This window comes from Vulpes vulpes, chromosome 15 (assembly GCF_048418805.1).
Source record: "Vulpes vulpes isolate BD-2025 chromosome 15, VulVul3, whole genome shotgun sequence".
Taxonomy (NCBI): Eukaryota; Metazoa; Chordata; class Mammalia; order Carnivora; family Canidae; genus Vulpes; species Vulpes vulpes.
The window spans coordinates 94306553-94332304 of record NC_132794.1 but is presented as its reverse complement, the minus strand read 5'-3'; the positions used below and the strand labels follow the sequence as shown (position 1 = coordinate 94332304).

At 48.1% G+C, this 25752-nt stretch overlaps 1 protein-coding gene across 1 annotated transcript in view; it reads right to left on the bottom strand.

The window, feature by feature from the left end:
• Window positions 1–25122, bottom strand: part of SORCS3 (sortilin related VPS10 domain containing receptor 3) — a 586685-nt gene extending 561563 nt beyond the window's left edge. The window contains exon 1 of the mRNA XM_072739947.1: window positions 24364–25122. Within this exon, the coding sequence (XP_072596048.1) occupies window positions 24364–24996 (633 nt within the window). The 5' untranslated portion in view covers window positions 24997–25122. The remainder of the gene's footprint in view (window positions 1–24363) is intronic.
• Window positions 25123–25752: the final 630 nt, after the last annotated feature.

The window sequence follows — 25752 nt, the reverse complement described above, 5'->3', positions numbered from 1 at the left end:
CTCCTCCTCCTCTTAGATGAGGTTTACTCTGGCAAGCCATGGTCAGACTCTTCATTCAAGAATCCAAACAGAAAAATCCTACATTCCTGCCATCACTCGGTATTTTATTGGAATTTCATCCCCCTGGGCAGTCTCAATCCTCTTCTCTCCTCTCCCCCTCCTCCTGCCTGATGCTATGATGCCACAATCCAGTCTCTGTGACTCGGGGATGTTTCCATGGTGACAAGCAGTGATGTCATAAAGGGGTAATTGTTACAGGGCTGAATGAAATCTGGCACTTATGCACCCTGCCTCCTTATATAAGGGGGGGTGGGGCGGGAGACAAACCCTGTGGACGTGTCCCAGAAAATGGGAAACCGAATCACCAAAGGGATGGCAAGGGGTGACCAGAGAGAGAAAAAGTTCCAATCCCTTCCACACACGAGCAGCCCCATTTGGAAAAGAACGGATTTAACAGACCTCACCAAGACAAGAGTCATTTTTCACCAGAGAAAATCAAAGGAACAAGCAAGAGGCAGCGACTACCGGAGACTCCACCTTCTGGTCTAGCAAGATTCAAGCAGAGAGTGGCTTCATCCAGCAAAGCCCCAATGAATCACATATTTATTGAGTAAAAAGCCACAGACTGTTTCCTACCAAAGCCTTAGATCGCCACGTACGTCTGATTGCTCCAGAGACAAACCAATGTGATTTTCAGCCCAACATGTTTTTTATCATAACAAGTCTTACCAAGAACAACAGCAGTCACCCCAGTTTAATTCCTAGAGGAATTCAAACCACCTTGTTTAAGAAAATTCCCAGAGGAGATTGTACACGAAAGAACATCCCATAATGCTGTCTGTCATCTCTAGGTTCTCTAAATGCAAGGCCAGCCTTTGGGTGGGGGGAAGAGTGCCTGATATAGGGGAATATGGTTGGATGGATGAAGTAAGGAGAATTTTACCCTGAAGAGCAATGCTTGGAAGGACAGAAGCACTTGAACTGAAGAGTCTGATCGAGGTGACCATCGTCCACAGCCAGTTCCTTTTCTATCTCTTAAAATTGCAGATTGAGTGATTGCCACAATCGTGAGTGCCAAGGAACAGGTCCTTCCCAATAAAGTTTCCCTTGGTCCCACAGGATGCTCTGTGAGCCAGTGCTTTAGACAATGCATAGTTCTTTCTTCCTCTAGGCAGCTGCTTTTCCTGAACACTCCACTCTGCTGCTGGCGAGTTTGGCCCACAGCGGTAGCTAAATACGTGTGCAGGGAGTGCATACTTTTATGGCCTTTGTCATTATTTATGAACTAACTTCAAAGGGAAGTCATTTCCATCCAGAAAACCTGACACAGGCTTTTCCTTCCCACCCATGCATAGAGATAAGTAACTCTGCTTTCTCACTATCCCGGTGAGCAGGAGACAATGTTTTCCGGATGCCGTTATGGGCAGCACCAAGCTACCTACCGTGTCTCCCAGAAAAGCCAAACGGCCCAGAGGTTCCATTCCTAAGCCACTCTCTAGTCCCCAAACATGTCACCATCTCTCATACCTCCTGACCTTGGCCCATGCTGCCTCTTGGTGGAAAACAGCCACACCTCCATCCTCCCTTCACAGCCCCTACAACCAGAAGATCTGGGTCCAGATCAAATGGCCCAGATCCTCCTCTCTAAATGATTCCTTCTAAGAAGGAGTCCCTCTCCCTCTCCTGTCTATGCCCTCCACTACAGTGAGGGCTCCCTGAGGGCAAGGACTGGTCCTATTCTTATTGAATAATGGGCTGGATCACATGCCCTGGCATCTGCAGTAGACATATGCCAAGGTGAACAGTGGGACAGAAGCCAAGATCCTTGTGCCCTGCAAACCTTCACTGACAGCTTAAGCTCTTCCAAAGAAAAAACTGACTTTTAAAAGTAAGTTTCGGAGACTCAAGTAACTAATGTTATGGACAAGGGTCCCTTAATAAGATGGAAGAGGAGCAGTGTGGTCAACTGAGAAGGCCTGGGACTCTGGAGACCCAAAGGCTGGCTCTGAGCAAATGGTTCATCCTTCTGAAGCTCCAATTTTCTCATCTATAGAGACAGGGAAAGGTGGACATTTGGGCTCAAAGTCCAGTTCTGACATTCTAGCTCACGGGAACAGTATGTGGCATTTTCACATCCTGAAGTAGGAGAATGTTCTACTTCAAGGATGATTCCTCAAGGCACTTTACTGCCCTCCTAGGTTGAGATCGTCCCTTTCAGCCTCCCTTAAAATCCCTCCTCCTGTTTACTGCTCACCATGCACTCATGGCTGGGAATGGATGACAAGACCCCATGAAGGGCAGACTGTAAAACAAATGGAACTGCCCCTCCTCTTCCCAAGTACCTCTGAGCCTAACCTTGGCCAAGGTCCCCTCCCTCCTACCCCCCAGGCACCAGCAAAGCTTTTCCTGGGTCCTGCCTGAGCCTGGCAAATTCCATTATTTTGCAAAGGCATCTCTGTGTACCTGTATATCCTGTCATTCTCCCTGTCCATGACAAATGCCTGATATAAAAATTACCTTCAGAAATGTGTTAAGTCGGGCAGCAAGCACATCCAGAGGTTTGGGGAAGGTGAGAAGGCTGGAGATTGGTGGAGATGGTCTTCATTACTGTGCATCAGAAAAATAAAAGGAGAAAGAGGAGCGGGGGCAGGGGGTGCCAGGGTGAAGAAACTACTGGTTCATTCACCAGCAGCATGCATGTGTTGAAAGTCTATCCTGGTTGCTCAGCAACCAAGAAAAAGCATTTCAGAGAGCAAGGGGCTAATTGGATAAATGAATTAATTAGACATTTCCGGAGTCGGGCCGTAAATGACAACAGGCGTGGGTGGCCAGTTTTTGCTAAAGTGTCTTCCTACCCCTACCTGAGCTTTGGTCCAGCAAATTTAGTGAGCCAGGGAAAGTGGGAGCCAGGTAATAATGTGTCAGAGATGCTGTCCTGGGAGGGGCAGGGGATGGAGGGAAGGCTGCCCTGCACTAAATGACCTTCGAGGTCGCTTTCAACACTAACATTTTATCAGTTTTGCCCTGCAGGGTAGGGAGGGGGGAAAAAAAAGGAGTAAATCCCCACTCTGGCAGCCTGAAGGTATCTTAACAACCTGCTTTCCCACATCATCCTGTGGGGTTTCCCTTTGCTGTATTTAAAGCAAGCAGGTTCCCATGAAAGCCAATAGACGCTAGTTGTAGGGAGTTTGCGTGGGAAATAAGATGTTTTGTTGGTGATTGTTTTTTTCCCTTGCTCTGCTTTGCTTCCTCCTGTTGGCTTCCTTTAATTACAGCAGAACCCCACTGGTTGCTCTAATGATGGAGAGGGCCACTGCGAGGTGGTGCAGAGCTCCTGTGTGAAGGAGGGAGCAGGCCAGAGGCACAGCTGGGGGGGCCAGGGAAGGAAAGGCAACCAGCAGCTACCAGAGCCCCAAAGCTGGGAAGGAGAGACAGCAGGGCCGGCTTCTGGTTTCACGGCCTGAAAGAATTTACTGGGAGCCTCCAGGCAAGCTGCCATGCCTCTCTGAGCCTTTGTTTTCCTTCCCACCAAGGAGAGAGAATGGGTTTTGTGATGGATCGAGAAGGATTGATGCCACTACTAATTGCATCTCGTCCTTGCTCAAAACTACTAAGGGTTGCCCATCGCCAATAAAAATAAAGCCAAAAAAGCCAGCAGGACGTGCAATGCTTCCATAATCTGGCCTCACTTTGTCCCCCTCTCTCCTGGTTCCCACACACACCCTGTTACTCTTATCTCTGACTCTTTATTCCTCTTGCTCCTCACCTAGAAACACCAGAACTTAAGAACACATGCTCAGCTTAGAGACGAACAGGATGATCTAATTGGGGAAAAGTTGAGGAGTTGGAAATGCATCTTAGCCCTAGTGGGGTACTTGAGCCTCATAGTCCTGGGGCCTGGTCCTCATTGCTGGGGCCAGGTGGAGAAGGAGGCTACAGAGAGGCTCTCTGGCCCTGCCTGCAAGGAGCTCTCAAGTCAGGTGGGCCCACGTGGGAGCTGTGGCTTGGTCACTCAGCAGCTGTGTGACCAGGACCAGGAATGTAACCCCTCTGTGTCTTTATTTCCTCATCCTTACAAGGAGGAAGTAAACATAATAGTAGGCACACAAAAACATTAAGGATTAAATGAGATGCTGAATGCGGAGCTTACAACTCAACATCTGGTACACAATGAGAATACAGTAAACGTCTGTGATTTTTATAAAATTATATCATTGTAGAATGAAATAAAAGTTCATCTCCTCATCTCTACACAACCATTCGCTCTGGTTGTCTCAGCCTGTCCCTACACCCAAACTCTATAAGCTCCTCATTTCTATGTCAGTAATATAGCAGACTCCATGACCTGCCATTCTCAAAAGGTATGTTCTTCTATTTCACTATCTATTCTGTAGCTTACTACCTCTGTGACCCTGGCAACTGATGCAACCTCCCTCCATCATGGTTTTTTCATCTGTAAGGGACCGGTACAACAGTAGCCCCAACTTGTAGTTCACTGACATGGGGAAATGAGATGACACATGCAAAGCACACAAGACAGACATCGGACACATAGTAGGTCCTTGGTAAACATTAGATCGTCTTCCCGAAGGTTTCACTCCGGGTGCCAGTGTAGAATTAGCATTTCCATCTTCCTCTATTTACATGTACTTATCTTAGATTTCAAGTTCCCAGAAGACCACAGCAAATCTGAATTGTCTCTGTTCAGCATCTGCCACAGCATGGAAGCACAGTTCGGAATTTACTCACAATGTGTTCTGAACTATTGCAGGATGATATATATTATTTGTAAATACATAAAAGTGCCCGAACCACAATGCATTGCTCATCATCATTCACTACTTATAATGACAAAGATAATAATGAATACAGGAGATAACAACTCAACTATGGAGTGTGCCCGTTTCTGATCGCAGTTACATAGAAATAAGTCTCCCACAAAAAAAGGCTTCACTGAGACCAAGTCCCAAGTATAAGACTGCACTGGACATGCATGGCCAGCCTGTCAGGGCTCTGGCATAATGCACCCAAGCCAAAAGAACACGTTGAGGGTGGAAGAAGGCACGGATCTTGGAGTGCAAGAAGTGTTTTTATTTTCACAGCTGAAGAATATGGAACATGAAGGGGGCAGAGGGTTGGAAATGTTGGCTACTTCTCAGCCCTGAATATTACAAGCCTTCTCCGCATCCCCAAAGACATGGGCCCCTGTGGTAGAGGAAAGGAGAAGAGGGGGAGAGATGAGGGATAGGGCAGGAGAAGGAAGAATGGAGGAACCAACAACCCCCCACCCCCCCACCCCATCCTGTGCTGACAAAGAGAATTCAGAGCAATGGGAAGTCACTGAACCATATTCACAGACTTTCTGTCTGGGCAGTGAAAAAGCTTGGGAGGTAGATAGTGGTTTTTGGTGCTCCACAATGGGAACATAATCAATGCCACTTCAAAACAGTTCAAATGGCAATTGTTATGTTATATATATATATATATATATATATATATATATATATATATATTATATATTAATATATATATTAAGATTTTTTATTTATTTATTCAGAGAGAGAGAGAGAGAGAGAGAGAGACTGAGAGGCAGAGACACAGGCAGAGGGAGAAGCAGGCTCCATGCAGGGAGCCTGACCTGGGACTCGATCCCAGGTCTCCAGGATCACACCCCGGGCTGCAGGCGGCGCTAAACCGCTGCGCCACCGGGGCTGCCCTATATTACATATATATTTTTAAATAAATAGATTTATGGAAGGGAAGGGAGACAGTACAGCTCTCCCCAATTCCTTGCCTCCTTAACCAAAGAAAATCCAGTATTAGAAGCATGTGACCAAGGGGCACCTGGGTTGCTCATTCAGTTGAGCACCTTTCTTTGGCTCATAGCATGATCCCAGGGACCTGGGATGGAGCCCTGCATCTGGCTCCCTGCTCAGCAGGGAGTCTGCTTCTCCCTCTCCCTCTGCCCTTCTCTGCCCTGCACTCATGTGTAGTCTCTCTCTCTTTTTCCCTCTCAAATAAATAAGTAAAATCTTAAAAGGAGGAGGAGGAGGAGGGGAGAAGGGGAGGAGGGGGAAGAGGAGGAGGAGGGGAAAAGGAAGAAGCAACCTATGACCAAAGCCAGTCTTTGGTCAGAGCTATTGCTCTCAGCTCTGAGTAGTGTTCTGAGCCTCAGGGAGGGGTCAGAAAGGAAATGAGCATCTCTGGCCAGAAATGGCATCAGTATTATCCCCAATATCTGTGATACAGAGTCAACCCAAGTATCCATCAAAGGATGACTGGATACAGGAAAGATGGTACACACACACACACACACACACACACACACACAATGAAATATTGTTCAGCCTTAAAAAGGCAGGAAATCCTGTCATTGGTGACAATGTGGGTAAACCTGGAGGACATGATGCTAAGTAAAATAAGACAGGCACAGAAAGACAAGTACTGTATGATCTCACTTACATGCAGAATCTCAAAAAGTCAAACTCCTAGAAACAGAGAATAGTAAGGTGGCTGCTGCCAGGGGTTAGGAGGCAGGAGAAATTGGGAGAGGTTGGTCAAAAAGTATGAAATTTCAGTTATGCAGGATGAAAAAAGTTCTGGATACCTAAAGTACAGCAGGGGTGACTGTAGTTAATACTATATTACATACTTGAAATTTGCTAAGAGACAGATCTTAAATGTTCTCACCAAAAAAAAAAAAAAAAAGGTAACTATATGAGGTGATGATACATTAGCTTGATTGTGGTAATCATTTCACAATGTATGCATATGTCAAAATATCACATTGTACACTTTAAATACATGCAATTTTTGTTCTTTGATTAAACCTCAGGGAAGCTGGAAAAATGTCTAATAAAATGCAAAGGCCTCAGGAAAGAGAACTGAAGCAGGGGAGGACTGATGTTAAAACATGTTTCCAGTGCAGGAAGAAAGAAGATAGTGGAGGGTGATGGGCAGAGGGGAAGGAAAGAGCCAGGAAGGGGAACCAAATACCCTTCCCTGGTCCAGTTCTTATTTCACTTGAGGCAGACGCTGGCTCAGCCCCCAGCCCTAAGAGTAGACATAGGGTTCTGGGGTGTTTCAGATGTCCTTCTGTCTCTGGAAATCCCATCTTCTGCCCAAAACCTAACCCAGGCACAGCCCTGCTTTACTTGCCATTAATTCACAAGCAATAATGGATGCTAGCCAGTAAACAAGGAATTTAGGATGGACTTGTTAGAAGCAAAATTAAACTCTCAGTTAAAAACAAACAAACAAACCTGAAACCCATTTTCAAGAAACCACATTAGTAGCTTAAACCAAGAAGAGGAGCCCAAAGCCTGGGTAGCTCAGTTGGTTAAGCATCTGTCTTTAGCTAGGGTCACAACCCCAGAGTCCTGGGATCAAGGGGAGCCTGCTTCGCCTTCTGCCCCTCCCCCACTGCTCAAGTGCACATGGGCTTGCTCTCTTGCTCTCTCTCCCCCTCCCTCCCTCTCAAATAAATAAAATCTTTAATAATTGAAGAAGAAGAAGAAGAAGAAGAAGAAGAAGAAGAAGAAGAAGAAGAAGAAGAAGAAGAAGAAGAAGAAGAAAAGAAGCCCATATGACATAGAAGGATCCAGAATGTGGATATAAGCCCATCTCTTCTTCCAAGTCACCTGCTTATATCTGAAGATGCTCACTCTCACCTCTTGCCATCCCCACTTCTTCTAGGTGCCTCTAAATGGGGCTGGGTCTGCCCTGTTCTGAGATGAAAAGAGAAAAGGAGAGCCATTGCTATTAGCCCATCCATCAGGCCATTACAGGGCTCTCCTCCCAGGATACATCACAGCCCCCTCCTTCCCCACTCCAGGGCAGGGCAATGGCAGTGTTGAGAATGCAACTTCCCTCTCCCCTTCACACACACCCTCACCATGGGCAAAAGGGCTCTGAGGAGAATACCGACTATGAGGCAGACCATGCTAATCTGCAGAACCTCTTACCATCTAAAACTCCCTTCCAGTATCCTCCACTGCAGGCCAGGAAACTTGCCAAGTCTTTCAGATTCACTAAAACATCACAACAGCTGTGTAAAATAGTGATTCTAATCCCAGTTGTATAAAGGAGAGAACCAGGTTGCAGAAAAGTTACCTGCCCAAACTGACAGTGACAGGTGGAGTGAGGTCCACTGGACCCAAGCATGACTATGCCACCTAGAGTATCCCTCCCCCAGTGTCTCCCCAGAGTCATCAAATGTGTTCGTTCTACCCAAGGCTCCCTTCTGGGAGAAAAAGTCCTAGATTGTATTGAGAACTTCATGGAAAATGAAAGAGCATCAGGGTGTGGCAGAAAGAGCACTGAACGACGAGTCAGGTAGCTAGACATGGGTGTGGTGCTTCCACCATCTTGATCACTCCACAGTCTCACTTGGTCATGCTTTCCATATTTAGAAAAGGATGTGGTTAGATCATAATTTGTTCTTTCTAGCTCTCAAATATTGTCTCTCAACAACAGGTATTTTAAAAGGATCTTGGCAACAATAATGTTTAACCCAAAAGAATGACTCTTGCATTGTGAAGTTTCTAGCAAAAACAAAGACAAAATCACACAGATAATACTTCCTGCTGCCCCTAAGAAATCACACCACAAGTACAAGCAACTTCTGCTATGATTTAATAACAAAGGCATGCCCTTAAATATGTCTGGAAATGTATAGTTTATAATAACCTTTCAAATATGTGATTGCATTTTGATTCCTGAAATGATGAAAAAGTTAAGGAAACATAAGTCTGGGTTATTGACTGATGTGGGCCATTTCGTAAAACTGGTAGGTGGTGATGTGAAGGCTGGTCTTCCAACAACCAGAGGGATACTCCTACATGTGCCTTGAGCTTGGATCTGGAGTTCTATTGCAGCATGAGCCCATCCACACACCTAAGCTGTCCCCATCATCATCATTACCATCATCATCCACAATGATCTTACTGGAGAACATAACAGATCCAAAGTAATAGTTGCTGAAACAATTAATAAGGAAGCCTAGTGCTGTTTCAACACTTAAACCCAAACACCTGCCAACTCCACCTACAAGAAAGATTGGCTCTGCTTAGAGACATGTACACATAGAATGTGTGCCCACACATGGCCTCCCATTATCTTCTCTCCTCATCTCAGCTCCTGAAAACGTACACTGATGAGTCCTTTCTTCCCAGTCATGATCCTTTCAGCATCCCTTAGTCTGGTACTACTGACAGACTTGGCTGGGGCAAGAGACCATCAAGAAATCACAGGCTTTCTCCCCTGCCTGCCTACATTGTTATGGGGTGTGACAATGGTGTTCTACACCATATAATCAACCTTGCCCCTCCAACTCCATTTCTTAAAAAATTCATAAGTGTACAAGAAAGAGAAGAAAATACAAAACAGAACCAGAAGGGGAAAAGGCAATCGTGAAATGAATTTGACTGCAGAAGCTTATGTTCCTGCAGGCATAGTAGATATTAATAATTCAACAAAATATTACAGTAATTACTATACTTTGCAAAATCACAACAGTGCACTTTAGCACAACTCCTACCAATCTCCCTGCAACTGCAATTAATAAATAAAACACAATTCCCTATATTAAATTTGTTGTTTAAAAGCTAAATATTTTATCAGAACTAATATATTTTAAATAATCAGTCAAGACTAAGAAAAATCCCTGGCCCCTCATCTCTCCCCACTTGAAAGTGAAATCCCATCTTCACAGCTAGCGCAGAAACTGACTACAACTCACAAGAATACACTGAGTGTTTGGGCTTGAAGGCACCCATTGAGGGACCTGAGGACCACTTGGCTCCAGCACTCTGCTGGAATCCATGTAGGCTACTGGAAAGAGAAGGGGGAAAGAGGGAAAGATTAATTCTTTTGGACCATGAAATCTGACCTACCTCATTCAGCTCTGGGAAAATCCATGAATTATAGAGGTGAGGGGCAGGAAACCACCAAAGGCACACCTAAGTATAGCCCAGAGCACGTATGAGGCTAATGACCTTGAAACATAGGTGAGCCTTACTTTGTTATACTCTAGTTATGCTCCCACAAATTTGCTACGTCCAATCCATCAAGTTCTGTTGATTTCACCTGCTGTATCAGTTAACTTTTGCTGCACAAATGCTATGGAGTAAACCACTCAAATCTCAACTGCTTATTCTCACAAGAATCACTTATGCTCGTAACTACATAGGGCAGCTGGAGGTTGGCTGACATAGCTAGGCTCGGCTGGGCTCTTCTGCTGCTCTTGGCTAGGCTGGGCTAATGTAGGCCAGGCTTGGCAAGGAGTGGCTGTACAGGACCTGTCTCATTCTCCTCCCCAGACCAGCAAATAAGCATGGACATGCTTCCTCATGGCTACTGCGGAGCACGAGATAGCACGGAAACACCTGATGCCTCTTGCTAACAACTGGCACTTCTTCTGTTGACCAAAGTAAGTCCCAAAGCCAAACCCAAAGTTAGAAGGTAGAGAATGAAGGCCCCACCTGTAAAGAAAGGGCACTCCCAGGGCACAATACAAAGGGGGTTATATCGAGGTGTGAAGAATTATATAGAGAAGCCAACAATACAATCAACTACACTTGCTAAATACTTCTTCAGTTGCCTTCTCCTCACCCACCTCCGTGGCCACCACCCAAGCTATCACCCTCTCTAGCTACGGCGACAGTCTGGTCTCCTTTTCCCCATCTATCCTACAGAGTGATCAGAGTGGTTTTCTTTAATGCAAATTTAATTATAGGACTCTCCTACGTTAAACCCTCCCAATGTCTTAGGATACAGAATAAATTCCTTCCCCTGGACCCATAAGGCCCTACCCATGCCTGTATGTCTAGCTTCATCTCTCACCAGCCTCCAGACCATACAACCTCTGCTCCAGCCACAATATCCTTCCCTCTGTCTCTTCCATATACCTTCTTCCCTCACGTCCCAGACGCTCTGTGCCCAGAACATTCCACCCTCTCCTCTTCACCTAATTAACCCAGCTTATCTTTGAGATCTCAGCTCATCTGCTTCTGCCTCTCTGCTCTTCTCAAGTTAAATGTGCCTGGTGTAATCTCTGATAATATCATGAACCTCTCCTTCAGAGCACTGATCACCATTATATATTTAGAGTCCAGCAACGCCTGGCATATAGCAGGTACTTTACAAATACTTGTTGAATATTGATGAATGATGTTTTTAAAAAGCTATGTTACATTTTTAAAATAAAAAGTAGCTAAAACTACATTTTTGGGGCTAAGTTTTATATTAAAGGTATTCAATAGTAAATGTCTATGGCAATTGCTCTGTAGTGATTCATCCCCCACAACATGTTGCCGATTTTCCATAAATCAGATTGTAATGCATCAGGTCTCTTTAAAGGGTTGTGCGTGACTAACCTGAACGAAGCCACAGGTAGCCCATGCTAGACTCCTCCTTTCCCTACCCTCATCCATCATGAGTGAGAGGGGGACACATATAATCCAAAATTAGCAGATGATACAAAACCAGAAGGTAATCTTAAATCTTTCAAAGATCCAACGGAAATTTTTTTGACCCTAGATTTCTATGTCTAGATAAACCTTCAAGCCAGTGTGAGAGCCAGATAAATTTTTGACATGTCAAGAATGAGAAGAAGAAAAAAAAAAACTATTGCTCAAGTGCTGGGTGACCATGTAATGTATCATCCAAGCCAGGATCTTTTGAGAATTAAAAGCAATCTATCAATATTTATGTCAGGACATATGAATAAGCCAAGACAGTCCTGTGACCTCCCTACAAAAGAATACTGAGGATAAACCTCAGGAAAATGAATATCAGCCCCCCCCCCCAAAAAAAAGAGGCCAAAAAAATAGAAGCACTAACCCAGGAGTAGAATAAATAGTAAGGTGACGACAGGAAGGCAGACCTAGAAAGAAATCGGTACAAATTAGAACATCCAATAATACAACTAAGAAGCTATAATATCTTAGTACAATGGTGAAGAAACAGATGTTTCTTCTGTCTAGGAGGAAGATAAAACAATTAGAAACTTGAGAAGAAAAAAAAAAAAAAAACAGAAACCTGCACAAGAAAGTCACAGCCCAAACTAATGTGGCGGGATCTTCAGCAACTGTCAGAGCATAAAATAACCCACCTGGGGCAGCCCAGGTGGCTCAGCGGTTTAGCGCGGCCTTTTGCCCAGGGCATGATCCTGGAGACCCGGGATCGAGTCCTGCGTTGGGCTCCCTGCATGGAGCCTGCTTCTCCCTCTGACTGTGTCTCTGCCTCTCTCTCTCTCTGTGTCTCTCAACAATAAATAAATAAAATCTTAAAAAAAAATAACCCATCTGATCTTAAAGCTCAGGACATCACACAGGTTTAGTCATGAGGATTGTCAACCATGCTATGGGATTTTGTCGTAGATACTAAAACAAGCATAATAGTCTCAGCATTTTATTGGTGGTTTTCTTTCACTGTGGTCTAGATCACATCTCAGGCATTTCTTAAGTATCCCACATTGTTCTCTGTTCTCTAATATTTTCCCAGTATGTGTTTCTCACATACAAGGCTATATGCTTTTTGGGTGTCTAGTCTACATCACTAGACATTGTATCAGATGCTTCCCAAATACTTCATATTATCTGAAAGGAATAAGGCTGAGCAATCAATACAGGTCAAGTCCTGGAACAAATGTTTTTTTAAACATCCAAATTACACTCCCATCTGAGAATTTTATTATATCAGATGTGACTTGAAATAAATTGTACATCGTGCCTGGAATAGGAAGTCTGAGGTTTTTAACATCATGGTATGTGTGCTAATGGAAGCATTTCACTTGTACTGGGAGAAGGCAAAACAAGGTGGTCGCTGGACATGGTCTCAAATCTGTTGTGGAAGGACCTCTAGCTGCTTACTAAAGGAGAGGTAAGGTGAACAAACATCTTGAATCCATATTGCCCCTGTTCACATTGTTTTGAGAAGCGTTCTTTTTAAAATGCTTCCAGGTGCATTATGTCATTATTTTAACAGTGACATAAAGGGAACAAAGAGGATTGTCCCCATTTCACATGTAAAGAAATGATTGACCTAATATCACATCTAGTTCAGGCTGAGATGGGCCTGCATCAATTTATGCAACTGTTCTGTTTTATAGATAAAGAAACTGAATCCTGGAAAATTCAGTAACTTAATTAGCATCACACTACACAAAGAAAGGAATAAATGAATGAGTGAATGAATGAATGAATGAATGCATAGCCACTTGGGTAAGACCAAATTTATGCATGCTTGAAAGAAGCATTTTCCAGTACTTTTATCATTCTAGACTCTCTCCCTACTAATGCACCCATTTAAAAACCTTTTGAGGATGCCTGAGTGGTTCAGCAATTGAGCGCCTGCCTTTGGCCCAGGGCATGGTCCTGGAGTCCCAGGATCAAGTCCTACATCAGGCTCCCAGCATGGAGCCTGCTTCTCCCTCTGCCTATATCTCTGCCTGTGTGTGTGTGTGTGTGTGTGTGTGTGTGTGTGTGTGTCATGAATAAATAAATAAAATCTTTAAAAAAATAAACAAACTCTTATAGACATATACTGAAGAGTCTTCATTCCCTTACACCTAAGAAATGGTGACCTGCCTAAGGCAGTTAGTGTACATCAGGAATTCAAATTTAGGAGTCTCAGCTCCCAGACCAATATTTTTTCCAAAGTATTACGATGCCCCTCACTAATGAGATCTTATAAAGGAGCATACCGATGGCAAGCTCGGCTGCTCTCTGCCCAACTCCTTACGAACTTCAAGAAAAAGAGAAATTGCACCCATTCCCAGGCAGGAAGTCATCTGCCAACAGGTAGAGGTCAGAATTTTAGGGAGCCTCTGTGTATTATGAAAACCACCACGCACAGGCCCTGGAGTGAGGTGAGGCTCCTTAGCCTTGAGAAATGACAAGGAACACTAATTTGGAGGTGTTGTCCCCTCCTCAAAGCCCAGCACCTTATTCCTGCACTCAGTATAACCCCAGAGTGGGCTCCTTTCTTCTGGAGGGGCCAAGTCAAAAGGAGGACCCTCTCAGAAGTAGGATCATTGACTTCATCTCCCTCCTTACACCCAGTATGTACCATTGGAAAGCCCTGCGCAGACTTTTAAAAGAGGCTGAGGGAAATTCCTGGCTTGGTGTGATGGTTAATTTTATGTGTCAATTTGACTGAGCAGTGGGGTACCCAGATATTTGGCCAAACACTACTCTGGGTGTATCTGTGAGGGTGTTTGTAGATGAGATTAATACTTGAATCAGTAGACTGAGTAAAGCCCATTGCCCTCCCAATGTGAGTGCCCTCATCCAAGCCATGAAGCACTAATTAGAACAAAAAGGCTGAGTGAGAAATAATTCTTTCTCTCTGCTTGACTATCTTCAAGCTGGGACACTGGTCTTCTCCTGTCCTCAGACTCAGACTCAGACTGGAAGTACAACATCAACTCTCCTGGGTCTCCAGCTTCCTGACTATAGATTTAGGACTTCTTAGCCTCCATTACAGTGTCTGCCAATTCCTTATAGTAACTTATTTTATGGAGATTGATACAGATATAAATATAGATATAGATATAGATCTCCTATTGCTTCTCTTTCTCTAGAGAGCCCACAATAACACACTTGGAAATAACCAAGGTATCTCAATTCGCATTCCTCCAGAAACACACCCTGAAACAAAGACTTGAATTCAAGTCGTTTATTTGATCCCAAGAAATATTGTTATGGGAAGGGGGACATGAGAGAGGGATGGGAAGGCAGTTGATAAAGCAAGCAAGTTACCACAGTAGGCAAGTGGGGCTTAATCCCAATGATTCTGGGAGACAGTGTGGAAAACAAGTCTCAGATTTACCCTACCCCAAAGGGTAAGGGAGCTGGGGTATTTATCCACCAAATTCCACTGATCATTGATAAGTAGCTGCTCCCTATTCCTTGATGGGAATTAATTCTCTGACACTTCCTAGCCTGGGCCTTGGGTGATTAAAGTGAGTTCCAGTGGGCAAACAACCCCTGTTGCTGATGGTTAGAGGTCAGGCCAGCAAGCAGAGTGCCAAGGGGATATGTGCAAGGGAACCAACAGATCTGCTACAAATGGGTAGACACTCAACTTACACCATTTTCTATGTAGACAAATAATGAGAACATTCTTAACCAACATAATAACCTAGCATGCTCGACCCTTTAGAGGCATTGTCTCTAAGATTATCAACAACCCAAGTTCACTAGTATCCCAATTTTCAGCCAGTGGAACTGAGGCTCAGAGATCTGTTCAAAGTCACCATTGCTTGGGTACTTTCTCATAACCCAGAAGACATTTAAAAGTTTGGAGAAATCTTCCAGTCAAAAGTTTGCTTTCAAGTATGAGTAGCAGTGACAGCTACACAGTGACACAAGCAACTCTTTTGCCTCTAAAAATAGCTTCCTCTACCTACCACCATCCTGGAAAACAAATGTCTCTGCATCTCCAGTTTTATGGTCTTGAAAGTCTGATTGTAACAAGTTCCTCCACTACATGTAATCACATTCAGATATGGCAGCTTGAGCTACTTTTCTATCCCTGAAAAAAATGTTCGACTCAGTAATTGTTCTCCATCTCCCACTGAGAACAGATTTTAAAAAGAAAAAGTTCATTTCTGATGCCGCAGTGTAATGTTTAACCTGACTCTAACCATCTGGAAGAGAAACTGCCTACCTTACCATAGACACCAGAAAGACTGAAGCACTGAATTGGGCATGTGGGATCGGAGCACTGGTGAGAGAGAGCAGAGATGTCCAGGGGTAGGGCCCAGGCCTGGGGAGGCAACAAGAGGAGGCGTTCCTACACCTTCAAGACACTCATTCTTTACCCAGGCAGCTTTAGGCATTTAAGAGAGTATTTATTCCATTCAACGCAATAGGCTTCTATTGACTGACCACCATGCACAGGAAGTGAAAGGGTGCAGAGGGAGGAAATGCAAAGGAGACAGGGGAACCAAGCCTGAGCATCGCTTCCTGCTGAATTTACTTCTAGAGTATTAATTGGGTCATTAATGGGTGGCATGGACTGCAGAATGGACATATTTGGACAAAACACCCATTTCTTTTTCTCTGTAGGAAGTGGCTGAATGAGCAACCCCCCAGGACTGAACAGCCCTATTGCCAATCAATATGTATCTTTGGGTCACCAAACAACCCCTCACACAATGCACCTGCAGGGTGCTGCTTCTCTTCTTCTTTCCTTTGGAACAATTCCTTGCACAGCATTTTTTTTTATTATTTCATTCTATTTATTTTCACTTCTTTCCCAGGGCAACACTCCCTCTAGTGTCTGTGTAGGGATCTCAGGTTCCATTCTTGGTACACAGGATGCAGGCAACAAGGGAATACAAGCCAGTATCTTGATGAGTACAAATCACTACAAAATAACTAATGGGTTTGGTCAGTGTGATATTTCCAGGAAAGAGGCTGCAGATATTCTGCAGAGAGTTCTAGTCATGGATATTTCCATTTGACACCAGGCACGAACCAGAGAGAGCTAGGAGATCAAGAGGAGGAGCAAAGCTGAAATGTCAAGGTTCATCCTATGGTTTCCATGTACATGAGTCTTTGGCCCTACAGGCTCTATTTGCCAACCAGCCCCAGCAGCCCACTGTTTTCTAGTTTCCTGAAGCTACCTGTCTCGCTCACTTGCTTCAGGAAGTCTTCCAAAGTTAGCTATAAAGTATAATTATGGATGTCCAAGCCAAGTGAAGATACTCTTCAACTTTCTGGGTACCTTCCTTAACCCTTCAATGAAGTCCCCCCAAAATATCCAACATATAAGCTGTTAATGAACGTAATCTTTCACTTTGTTCTATTTGATTCTAACCATTTCTATTACAAATTCTGAATATGAATCTCAAAGGCTCCAGTCATTTGCTTCTCTATTGCTTCCACTATCACAACACAGATGAGACATCACAGAGACTACCTGGCCATTGATCAAGAGGTGCCTGAAGTGAGCATCTCCCAGAGAGTTCTGGCCAAGGCTTTGCGATCGGCTCACTGGAAAACCTAGAGCAAGTACCTCCTTCCTCTGCTTCAATGTTTCCATCTGAAAATGAAAGGAAAGCCCTTTCCAAAATAAAAATAATGACTTAAGTAAGATACCTGGAGGGATACCACAGGCCCAGTACTTCTTTTAAGCACTTTGCCATGTACACAATCTCATTTAATCCTGCCAATAGTCTGTGTGAAAGGTACTATTAATACTGCTCTTTTTGTAGATGAACAAACAGTGAAGAAAGAATAACAACTTACCCAATGTCACACAGCTATTAAGAGACAAAGGCAGGATTTGAATCCAGGCACCTGGTTCCAGAACCCATGCTCCAATTTATTTTATAGAGCTCTTCTCAATAAGTTCTGAGAAAGATTGCATTGGTGATTAATACAATCCGTAAGTATCAGTTCAGACCCAGACCAAATAATCCCACAATCTACAACCTAACAGGATCCTTGATTGCCCTATCTAGCTCTATTTCCAGTTTTCCCCCTAAACTAGGTTCTCATCCAGTGTGTGTGAAGTACCAGGCCCCTACGTAGCAGCAGGCAGATTTACTCGCCAGCAGTCCTGTATGACTAGCCCCACAGTACTCCAGGTCCCTCTCATCCCAACCCAGTGGGGATGGTCTCCTTTGCTCCCCAGCAAGGAGTTAATAACAGAAAGCTATTTGTGCAATCCTAAAGTTCTTAGACTCCATAATTTTTTTCAAATTTACTGCAGCACATTTATTAGCGTACTATAAAGAAAAGCATTTCCATAAATGATTAAACCCCAACTACACTGATCAAAATAAATGAGCAAAATGTGCCTGGTGATGCAACCAGGCTTGATTCACTCACGAACTCAAATAACGAGGTGACTCACAAGAGGCCCCCATTAACAACAGTTAGTAAGATACAGATTGTCCAACATTGAGGAGCTTGATATTTATGGCGTGCAGCCACCTCAGTGGGTGGGCATGTGGATATAGAACACGGCCAGGGGACCCGAGGGAGGAACCCAATCCTAAGCCTCTCTGGTTAGCTTTGTGTGTATAGTCAACTTCAGACTCGGTCTATCCTACCTATAAAATGGGCAGCATCCTACTCCCTCCCCCCAAGGGAAAACACATAAATCCTCTTGGAAGAAAACTGGTCTGTCAACCCCAGGGGAAAGGAGACACTCGGAAGTGAGTAAGGGATGGCTATATAGAGAAAAGGAAGAGCAGAGTCCAGAGCATGGGATGCCATGATTCTGTCTGAGTCCCACACCCCTCATCTCTATGCTGAGTGATTTGCTGAAGACAATTAACCACGTGCACTTCCAACCTTGACATTCTGAGTCTCAATGCCACAGTGTCTCCCCCAGTGGGCCTCTCTCCTCTGAACTCATGGCCAGAAATGACTGCTTGACAATTAACCACATATCACCCCATGGCTTCTATCTTGGTATCATCTGTTATTTACCTTTACTGTTAGCAGTCTCACATCCAAAACATACTGGAAGGCCCTTGAGGCAAAGGCTGTCTTGTCCTTGTTTCTCTCTCCCTCCATCACACCCCGACTGACCCCGCAGTGCCCAGAACATGGCCACACACGTAAGAAACACTCAGCAAATGGTTGAATACCTTCTGTAAATCTATATGATCTCTGAAGTCTAAGAGGAAGAAGCCAGGATTATTGCCAAGTCCCTATTTCTCTCTTCTTACTAAGTGGCATAGGGATGCCTCCAAATCTTGAACTAAAATTCATATATGAAATAATCAATCAAGTATATAAATGCGGTGCTACTAAGACACAGTGTTAGCCTGTCCTCCCCACACAGCTAAGGCACTGTCTAGTTCCCCAGAGTCCGTTCAGTGAGGGAATACTGACCTATGTGACAAGCGCTGTGCCACGTGCCCCAAGGAGAAAGGCAAATCTCACATTGAGGGGTGGGGGAGGTGCCGTGGTAATGATTTCATACCTCATCCCTCACCTTGAAAACACAATATGATATAAGATTAAAATAAACAGGTACTGAACTAAATCATGATCAAATGTGTGGTACAGTCTTTAAATTCTACAGGCAATTAGGAAAAAGGGAAATAAATGCTTTTAAGGAAAGCTCTAGAGAGAACTGCATTTGGATCTTGAGCAGAGCTATGAATAACAGGTGCATCTCAGTAGAGGAAGAAGTATATTCTATGCAGAGAAGACCTCAAGGGCAAAGGCTCAGAGTCGAGAAGGGACTTGGGACAATGAAGGGGCTCCCTTGGCTAGAGGGAAGGAATGCACCAGGGAATAGTTGAACAGAGAGGTGGAGAAGTAGACCCAGGACACACAAAGTGAAGGGGCCTGAATGCCAAGCTAAATGACTCTGGATTTGAATCCAAGGTGAAGGCACTCGAGCTAGAAGGTACACATACTCACTGAAATATGCCTGATTATGATAACTGTCAAGTTAGGAAGAACCCAAGAAAGAAATCACTGACACCTCAAGGGACAAGGACTTCTAATTCTTTTGTAGCTTTTGCTCTAGAAGACGTGAGACTCACTCTTCACCTACTTGGTGGAACGTGGCTGAGTCCCTCCTGCTTGTGAGGCAGAGCTCTCTCATCTTCACTCACTGCCAGCAAAACCAGAGCACCATCCAGACCCTTCTCTCAGTCACCTCCCTGACACAAGGGGGTGAGTATGGCCAGCCAGCTTCCATCTACCCCCTCCCCACCATGACGGTTCCGCTGAAGCCCACTGATGCTCACACTCCCTATTTTCCACCTTCAACTCCATTAAGACCTCTTTTCTCCCAAACTTGTAAAATTATCCTTCGACATTTTCCCTCTGTAAGGAAAAGTGTCTCAAGCCTGTCAAGAGGCCAAAGCAAGCAGAAAATGAACAAATGAGCCAAACCACCAGGCCTCAGGTGTACCCAGCCTTGGATGAACCCCTGGTGCACCTTCCTATCTTAGCAGGTCTGGCTTTCTCACACCTCTCTGCTCCTTACAGGATGATCCAGGGCCCATCTACCATCCAGTTCCAAAGTTCCCCAGTGACAGTAACAGATTTACACAGCCCAAGGGAAAAGCAGTGCTCCCCCCAGCCCCCTGAGCCTTCTTGGCTCTGGAGCCACAAACCCTCCTCTCTTTAAACCCAAGACAACTGGGGAAGCCACTCCCCAGTACTCCTTTGCCAACTATGAAGCAAGTTCCAACCACTGCATTTCTGCAATCATTAAATCAGGCCTCGCAATTAAAGAGTTTGCAAATTCTGCTCACCTTGGAAATAACTGCAGGGTCTGAGAAGCAAATCACGCCCTGTAACCCAGCCATCAGAGGAAACGCAGAGCAGACAAATAGAGACAAATAGCCTTATGTCCAGCCCCCTCCTCTCCCCAGCCCACCCCAACCCCAGATGACAGTGACCAGGAGCAATTAGTGCTGTTATGTCCTGCTGCATTTCCCAGCTCCATCTCAAAGGATAGGCTCCCCTTGTAATATTAATTAAAAAACAGATTCTTTTTGGCAAACCCCTGAAGAATGGCTTATGTGGCAGGCTTCTTTATTAAGCTTCTGAGAAGGCAAAACGCATTAAGATATTGTGACACGAGGATTGTGAGCTGGGACGATGAAGGCAAGACAATCCAGCCAAAAGCTATTTGAAAAATCTGTCTGAGAGCTACAATTAGCTGCTCCAGTGAGTGAAATACAATTAATCTGATCAAAGCTGTCACTATTTTGCACATTAGGAGTAAATATTTTAGAACACAGTCCAGCTGAATTAGTTAAAGGTATGAAATTCCTCCTGGGAGCTTCTGTGTGTTCCACCTCCTAGCATGCTAGGGAAGGGTGATCTGGAGGGGACCTGGAATTATCAGCATTCCCTGCTTCTCTTCACCAAGGTGCATTGTTGGGCACATTAATTGAAAACTATCTGGCAAGTCATTCCAACCAGACACACACTGCAGGGGTAGCAGCCTGCAAATCGCTCTCCACTGCCAGTGAGCTGCTGGAAAGGGATGGGGGTCATCCAAGGGAGAATGCAGCATTCTCAAATCAGCACCAGGAAGGGGGATCCCCCCCACACACACAAGGGTTACTCCAAGGAGGAGGGGGCATGGAGAAGTAGACCATAGCCTTCAAAACTTTTCAGTCTCCAGAGCCATCTGCCAATTCATTGAGCAAGCAGAAGGCATCTTCCTTCATTTAAAGGGGAAGGGCAGAATGATGTGTTTTCCTGTTTCCCCGCAAGCCCTGGGGATGGAGCTCCCACCGGGTGTTTGTGAAACACTCTCTTACCCATTAATCACCAGGAATCCAGCTAGAGATTGACAGAGAGAGGGTGGCAAGTGCCCTTCCAGCATAGAGGCTCCAAGCCCAAGTCCACTCACCGCTCACCCAGAACACCTGGCAGGATAGTAAAGGCCAGAGAGAGACCCTGGGCACACCTGGACAAATGGAGCGGGGCATGCCCAGCTCTGCATGCCTGGCTGCAAACTGTAGGAGTGGAGTTTGATTTCAGTTATACGGGATGACTGAAAACCTCCCCAAGGGGAATTCATGTCAAGTAATGAGGTCCACCAAAGGCACTTGGAAAGAGACCAGGCAACCCCAATGTGCTCACAATTAAAGTGGTGGCCTTCCCAGAAAAGGACACGTTTGGAAGTCAGAAGGTGGAACTCTCTTTTCATGCTGGAAGAGCCTGGTGCTAGGACATCTCCCTTCACTTTGAAACCAATGATGAGGGAAGCTTCCGGAAAGTTTGCATCCCCTGGCTTTTATTTACAGCATCTTCTTTTGCTATCTTTAGGAGAGGGGGAGGGGAGAACAAAGCTAACCTGAAAATGTTGCAGGAACCGGTTTCCCCTGTTCCTCTCATGGGGGGGGGGGGGGTCCTTAAAGTCTCTCAGACACAGAGCCACATGACCATGTGTCCCCCTCATCTCTCAGAGCAGCACAGACCTGATCCTCAATGAAACCTTTCCCGCTGATACTGCCTACACAGTAGGGTGGGAAGAGGCAGGTCCAGCCCAGGTGCTGAACAGGCAGTCCCTCTCCACCAGAAAGAAAGGACAGGATGGGGTCCCTGCACCCACCTGTGTTGCCTTGTCCTCTGCTTGGACAGTTAAGACTGGCCAAGAACACAACCAATAAGCATCCTGAGGGCTGTTCCTGGATTGTCCAGATCTCACTGCTGTCACTAAGGGCTTCAAGACCCACTGGTCCACTCCCCCAGGCACTTCTGCCCCTCTTTCAACTTCCAGCCATTTCCCCAGGGGGCCTAGGGCTAGATTTGCCCCCTCACTTCCTCTACTGCACATCCACATTGAAGATGGGCAGAGAAGGCCATGCACCTAGAACTATTATTTGCAAAAAGCATTCTCTCCAAGTCCCATCCGTAAGTCAACAACAACAACAACAACAAATGGTCCTTAAAATAAAGGCACAGACATAAGAAAACTCTTTAGGCAGAGTGAATTTATATTGTCCAAATGTGACCGTAATAAAGTCATACATATGTGAGGACAGCACCTCCTCCTCCTAGGGACACATTTACTTCCACATATCCTCTTCATCCTCTTCACCCGGTATGACCATGAACAAAAACATACATAGGCACACACAACTCCTCATTATCAAACTAAAATGAAGTTGAGAGTCACACCAGCTGCTGTCAGAGAATTGCAGGCTTTCTCTCTCCCTCTCCCTCTCTCCTCTGGGGACTTTAGAGCCTTCCACACCCACCCCTACCAAGGCACGCGATGCCCACCCTCCACATGCCCCCATTGCCCAGGAGCTGTTCACTCCGAAGCGGTGGAGGTCTTCACTGGAGGCAGAAGGAGCCAGCCACCGCGCCTCTCGGAGCCAGACCGCACAAACCCTCCCAGCTCAGCATCTGTACCTGGGCTGGGCTGCGCTCTGTGTTGGGTGACATGAAGAACCAGGAAATCTGCACTCGGCAGCGCCCATGTGCTGCACTCTACGGACTCCTGGCTTTCCTGTCATTCGCTCCTCACCCCTGTGACACCCCCGGGGGCCCCTTTAAAATAAGGCCAGAATTTCCCCAGGGAAATCTCTACTGCCAGTCAGGAAGAGAGACACAGGGGGAGGGGCAGTGCTTTCCGATCAAATGAGCTCCCCAAAGCTGCCCATACAGACATCCATCATCCTCCAGACTCTGCCCCAGCGCCGGGCTCTGATGTGATCCGGGGAGCCAGAGAAGCGGCAAGGATTTTTGCGCGCCCGGCTGAAAGGGGGGGCCGTGGACGCGAGGGGAGGGGGTGGCCCGCGGGAGGCCGCCCCGCCACCACCCCCGCGGGTGACCGCCTTCCCGCGGTTTCTCGGCGTGGCCGCGCCGCGCTGCGCCCCGGAGGGCGGCGGGATGGGGGCGCCTGTCGGAGCAAGCTCCCCGGGCTGCAGCAGCCGCCCCGGCCGCCCGCCGCTGCCGCTGCCGCTGCGAGCCCGACGCCCGATGCCCGACGCCCGATGCCCGATGCCCGATGCCCGATGCCCGATGCCCGGCTGCCAGCGCCGGGGCCGCGCGAGGGGGCTCAAGGGCGCCACCTGTCGGCACAGCGGCTCTCAGGGGAACCCGGCCGCGGAGGGGAAGGGGTGGAGCGGAGCGCGGAGAGCGCAGGGGCCCAACTCCGCTCCGCGGGCCGCGGGTGAGGCGGGGCGCAGCGGCCGAGCGAGTTTTTCTGCTCCGAGACTTAGGTGTGCTCGTGCACGCGGAAGGGCGAGCGGTGCGGAATGGGTGCTGAGTCTCATTTCACGCTTTGAACTTTTGCTTTTGCTGCCTCTCCTGTAGCTTTCCAGGCAGCGCGGGGCTTTGAACGGGGGCTCCGTCAGGCGCAGCCGGGGCTGGGGCACACTAGGCGCAGCCACCCCCGGGCCGGGAGAGAGCGCGCCCGGGCGGAGAGCAGCGGCCCGAGGGTCGGCAGCGCTCTGGGGGCCCGAGTGGCCTCCAGCGACCGGGTCCCCTTTAGTGTGGCTGGAGGGGCGGAGAGGTGGGGGCGCGGCGGTCGGAGCATCCGTCCGGGTGCCCAGCGGGTCCTTGGCCAATTCAGGCCGCGCGTCCTCGCCCACGAATTCAAGCGCCCGACGGGAAAACGGGCTCTCCGGGCCGAGGACGGGGAGAGGGGCCACAGACCCCTCTCCCGCGCGTCCTTAAGACTCCTCCCCGCCCCCCGCGCCCGCCCCTCGAGCGGCCCCAACCTAGGGTCTCCAGCAAACACACTGCGCGCCTCTTCCAACAAACTCCGCTAACCTGTTGGGGGCGTGGGGAAAGCCGGAGAGACCTGTCCTCTCCAAAGTCAGGGCGCCCCCGCCTCTGCCCGACCCTCGAGCCACCACGAGTCCCCGGTTCCCGCCCTCCGTCCGCGGACCGGTCCGCCGGTACTCACGCTGCTGTTGTGTCCCGACCAGTGCACCATGGCTTGATTGTGGGCCGAGTCCCCGGTCAGCGCGAACGAGGTGCTGGGCAGCCGGAGCTCTTCGGCCGCCGCCCCCCCGGCCCGCGGCGCCTTCGCCTCCTCCCGGAGACCCCTGGCCAGAGGGCGGCTTCCCGGGGCACCGTCGGCCAGGGCGGGGGCCCGGGCGTCCCCGCGTGCCAGGGCGCTGGGGGGCTGCGCCCGGCGACTCCTCCTCGCGCCGCCAGCCCTGCCCGGAGGCGGGATGCCCGGTCCCCACGGCGCGCCTGCCGGCCCCGGCGCCCCGGCTCCTCCCTGCCTCCTTCCAACGCCGCCGCCGCCGCCGCCAGGCTGGGGCAGCGGCTCTGGCCCGGGCCGGCGCCCGAGCGCGGCGCCTCCCCGCGCGGTCGCCAGCTCCTCCGGCCACTGGCTTACCACCGGCCGCGGGAGGACAGGAAGCAGCGCCCGCGGCCGCGGAGCCGGGGCGGCCGGGCGCCCAGGACCGCCCGTCGCTCCCCAAGTGATCTCGGCGCCGGCCAGGACCCACGTCGACAGGAGCAGGAGCCCCGTCCGGGCGAGGGGCGCCCCGGGCCAGCCTGCGGGGCGCTCGGTGCGCGCTGCCTCCATCCCGCTGCGGCTGCCGCGGCTCGGGCTGCCGGGAGTGTGGCGCCCGCCGAGGTGCGGGTCCGGCGCGGGGGGTGTGCGCGCGCCGGCGAGCCAGCGAGCGAGTCCGTGTCGGGGGGAGTGGGGAGGGGGCGGCGGGGAAGGAGGGGGCCCGGGCTGGCGCGCTCGCGGGTCCTCTCCACTCTTCCCTCCCCGCTCGCGGCCGCCCGCTCTCTCGTCCAAAGGGGGGGTCCAAAACCCAGGGGAAATTAATAAATGCCCCCTCGATGCCTTCCCCCCGTAAGATGATTCCCCCCAAAATCTTCCTCACGGAGCTCCTCCAGAAATTTTGTTAAAAAGAGCGTTCAGAGGTAATGAGAAGAAAAAAAAAATCCTCTTTTAAAAGATGAAAATCGAGCCGGATCCAGGAGGAGGGGCTGGCGACGGACCCGAATCCAGAGTCTCTGCGAAATCCAGCCTCCAACCTGCTCCCGCCGAAGAGTTGGGAGCCGCTTCTGGCCGCGTTTGGGGTGGGGGGGGGTTACTCTTCGGGGCTGTTGTGGGGAACGGGGGGTGGCGAGCGGAAGGGTGGGGGGGTCTCGAGGGAGGAGGAGGAGGAGTAAAGTGTTTTCAGCGCCAACTGTTCGGGTTCGGAAGCCGAGGGGGAGACCAGAGGCTTCGCGTGGGGAGGCAGCGCGCGGAAGCCCAGCGCGGGATGGACCCGGGACTCCGCTGGCGGCTCCCGGGCCCGCCCCTCCCGCCCCTCCCGCCCCTCCCGCC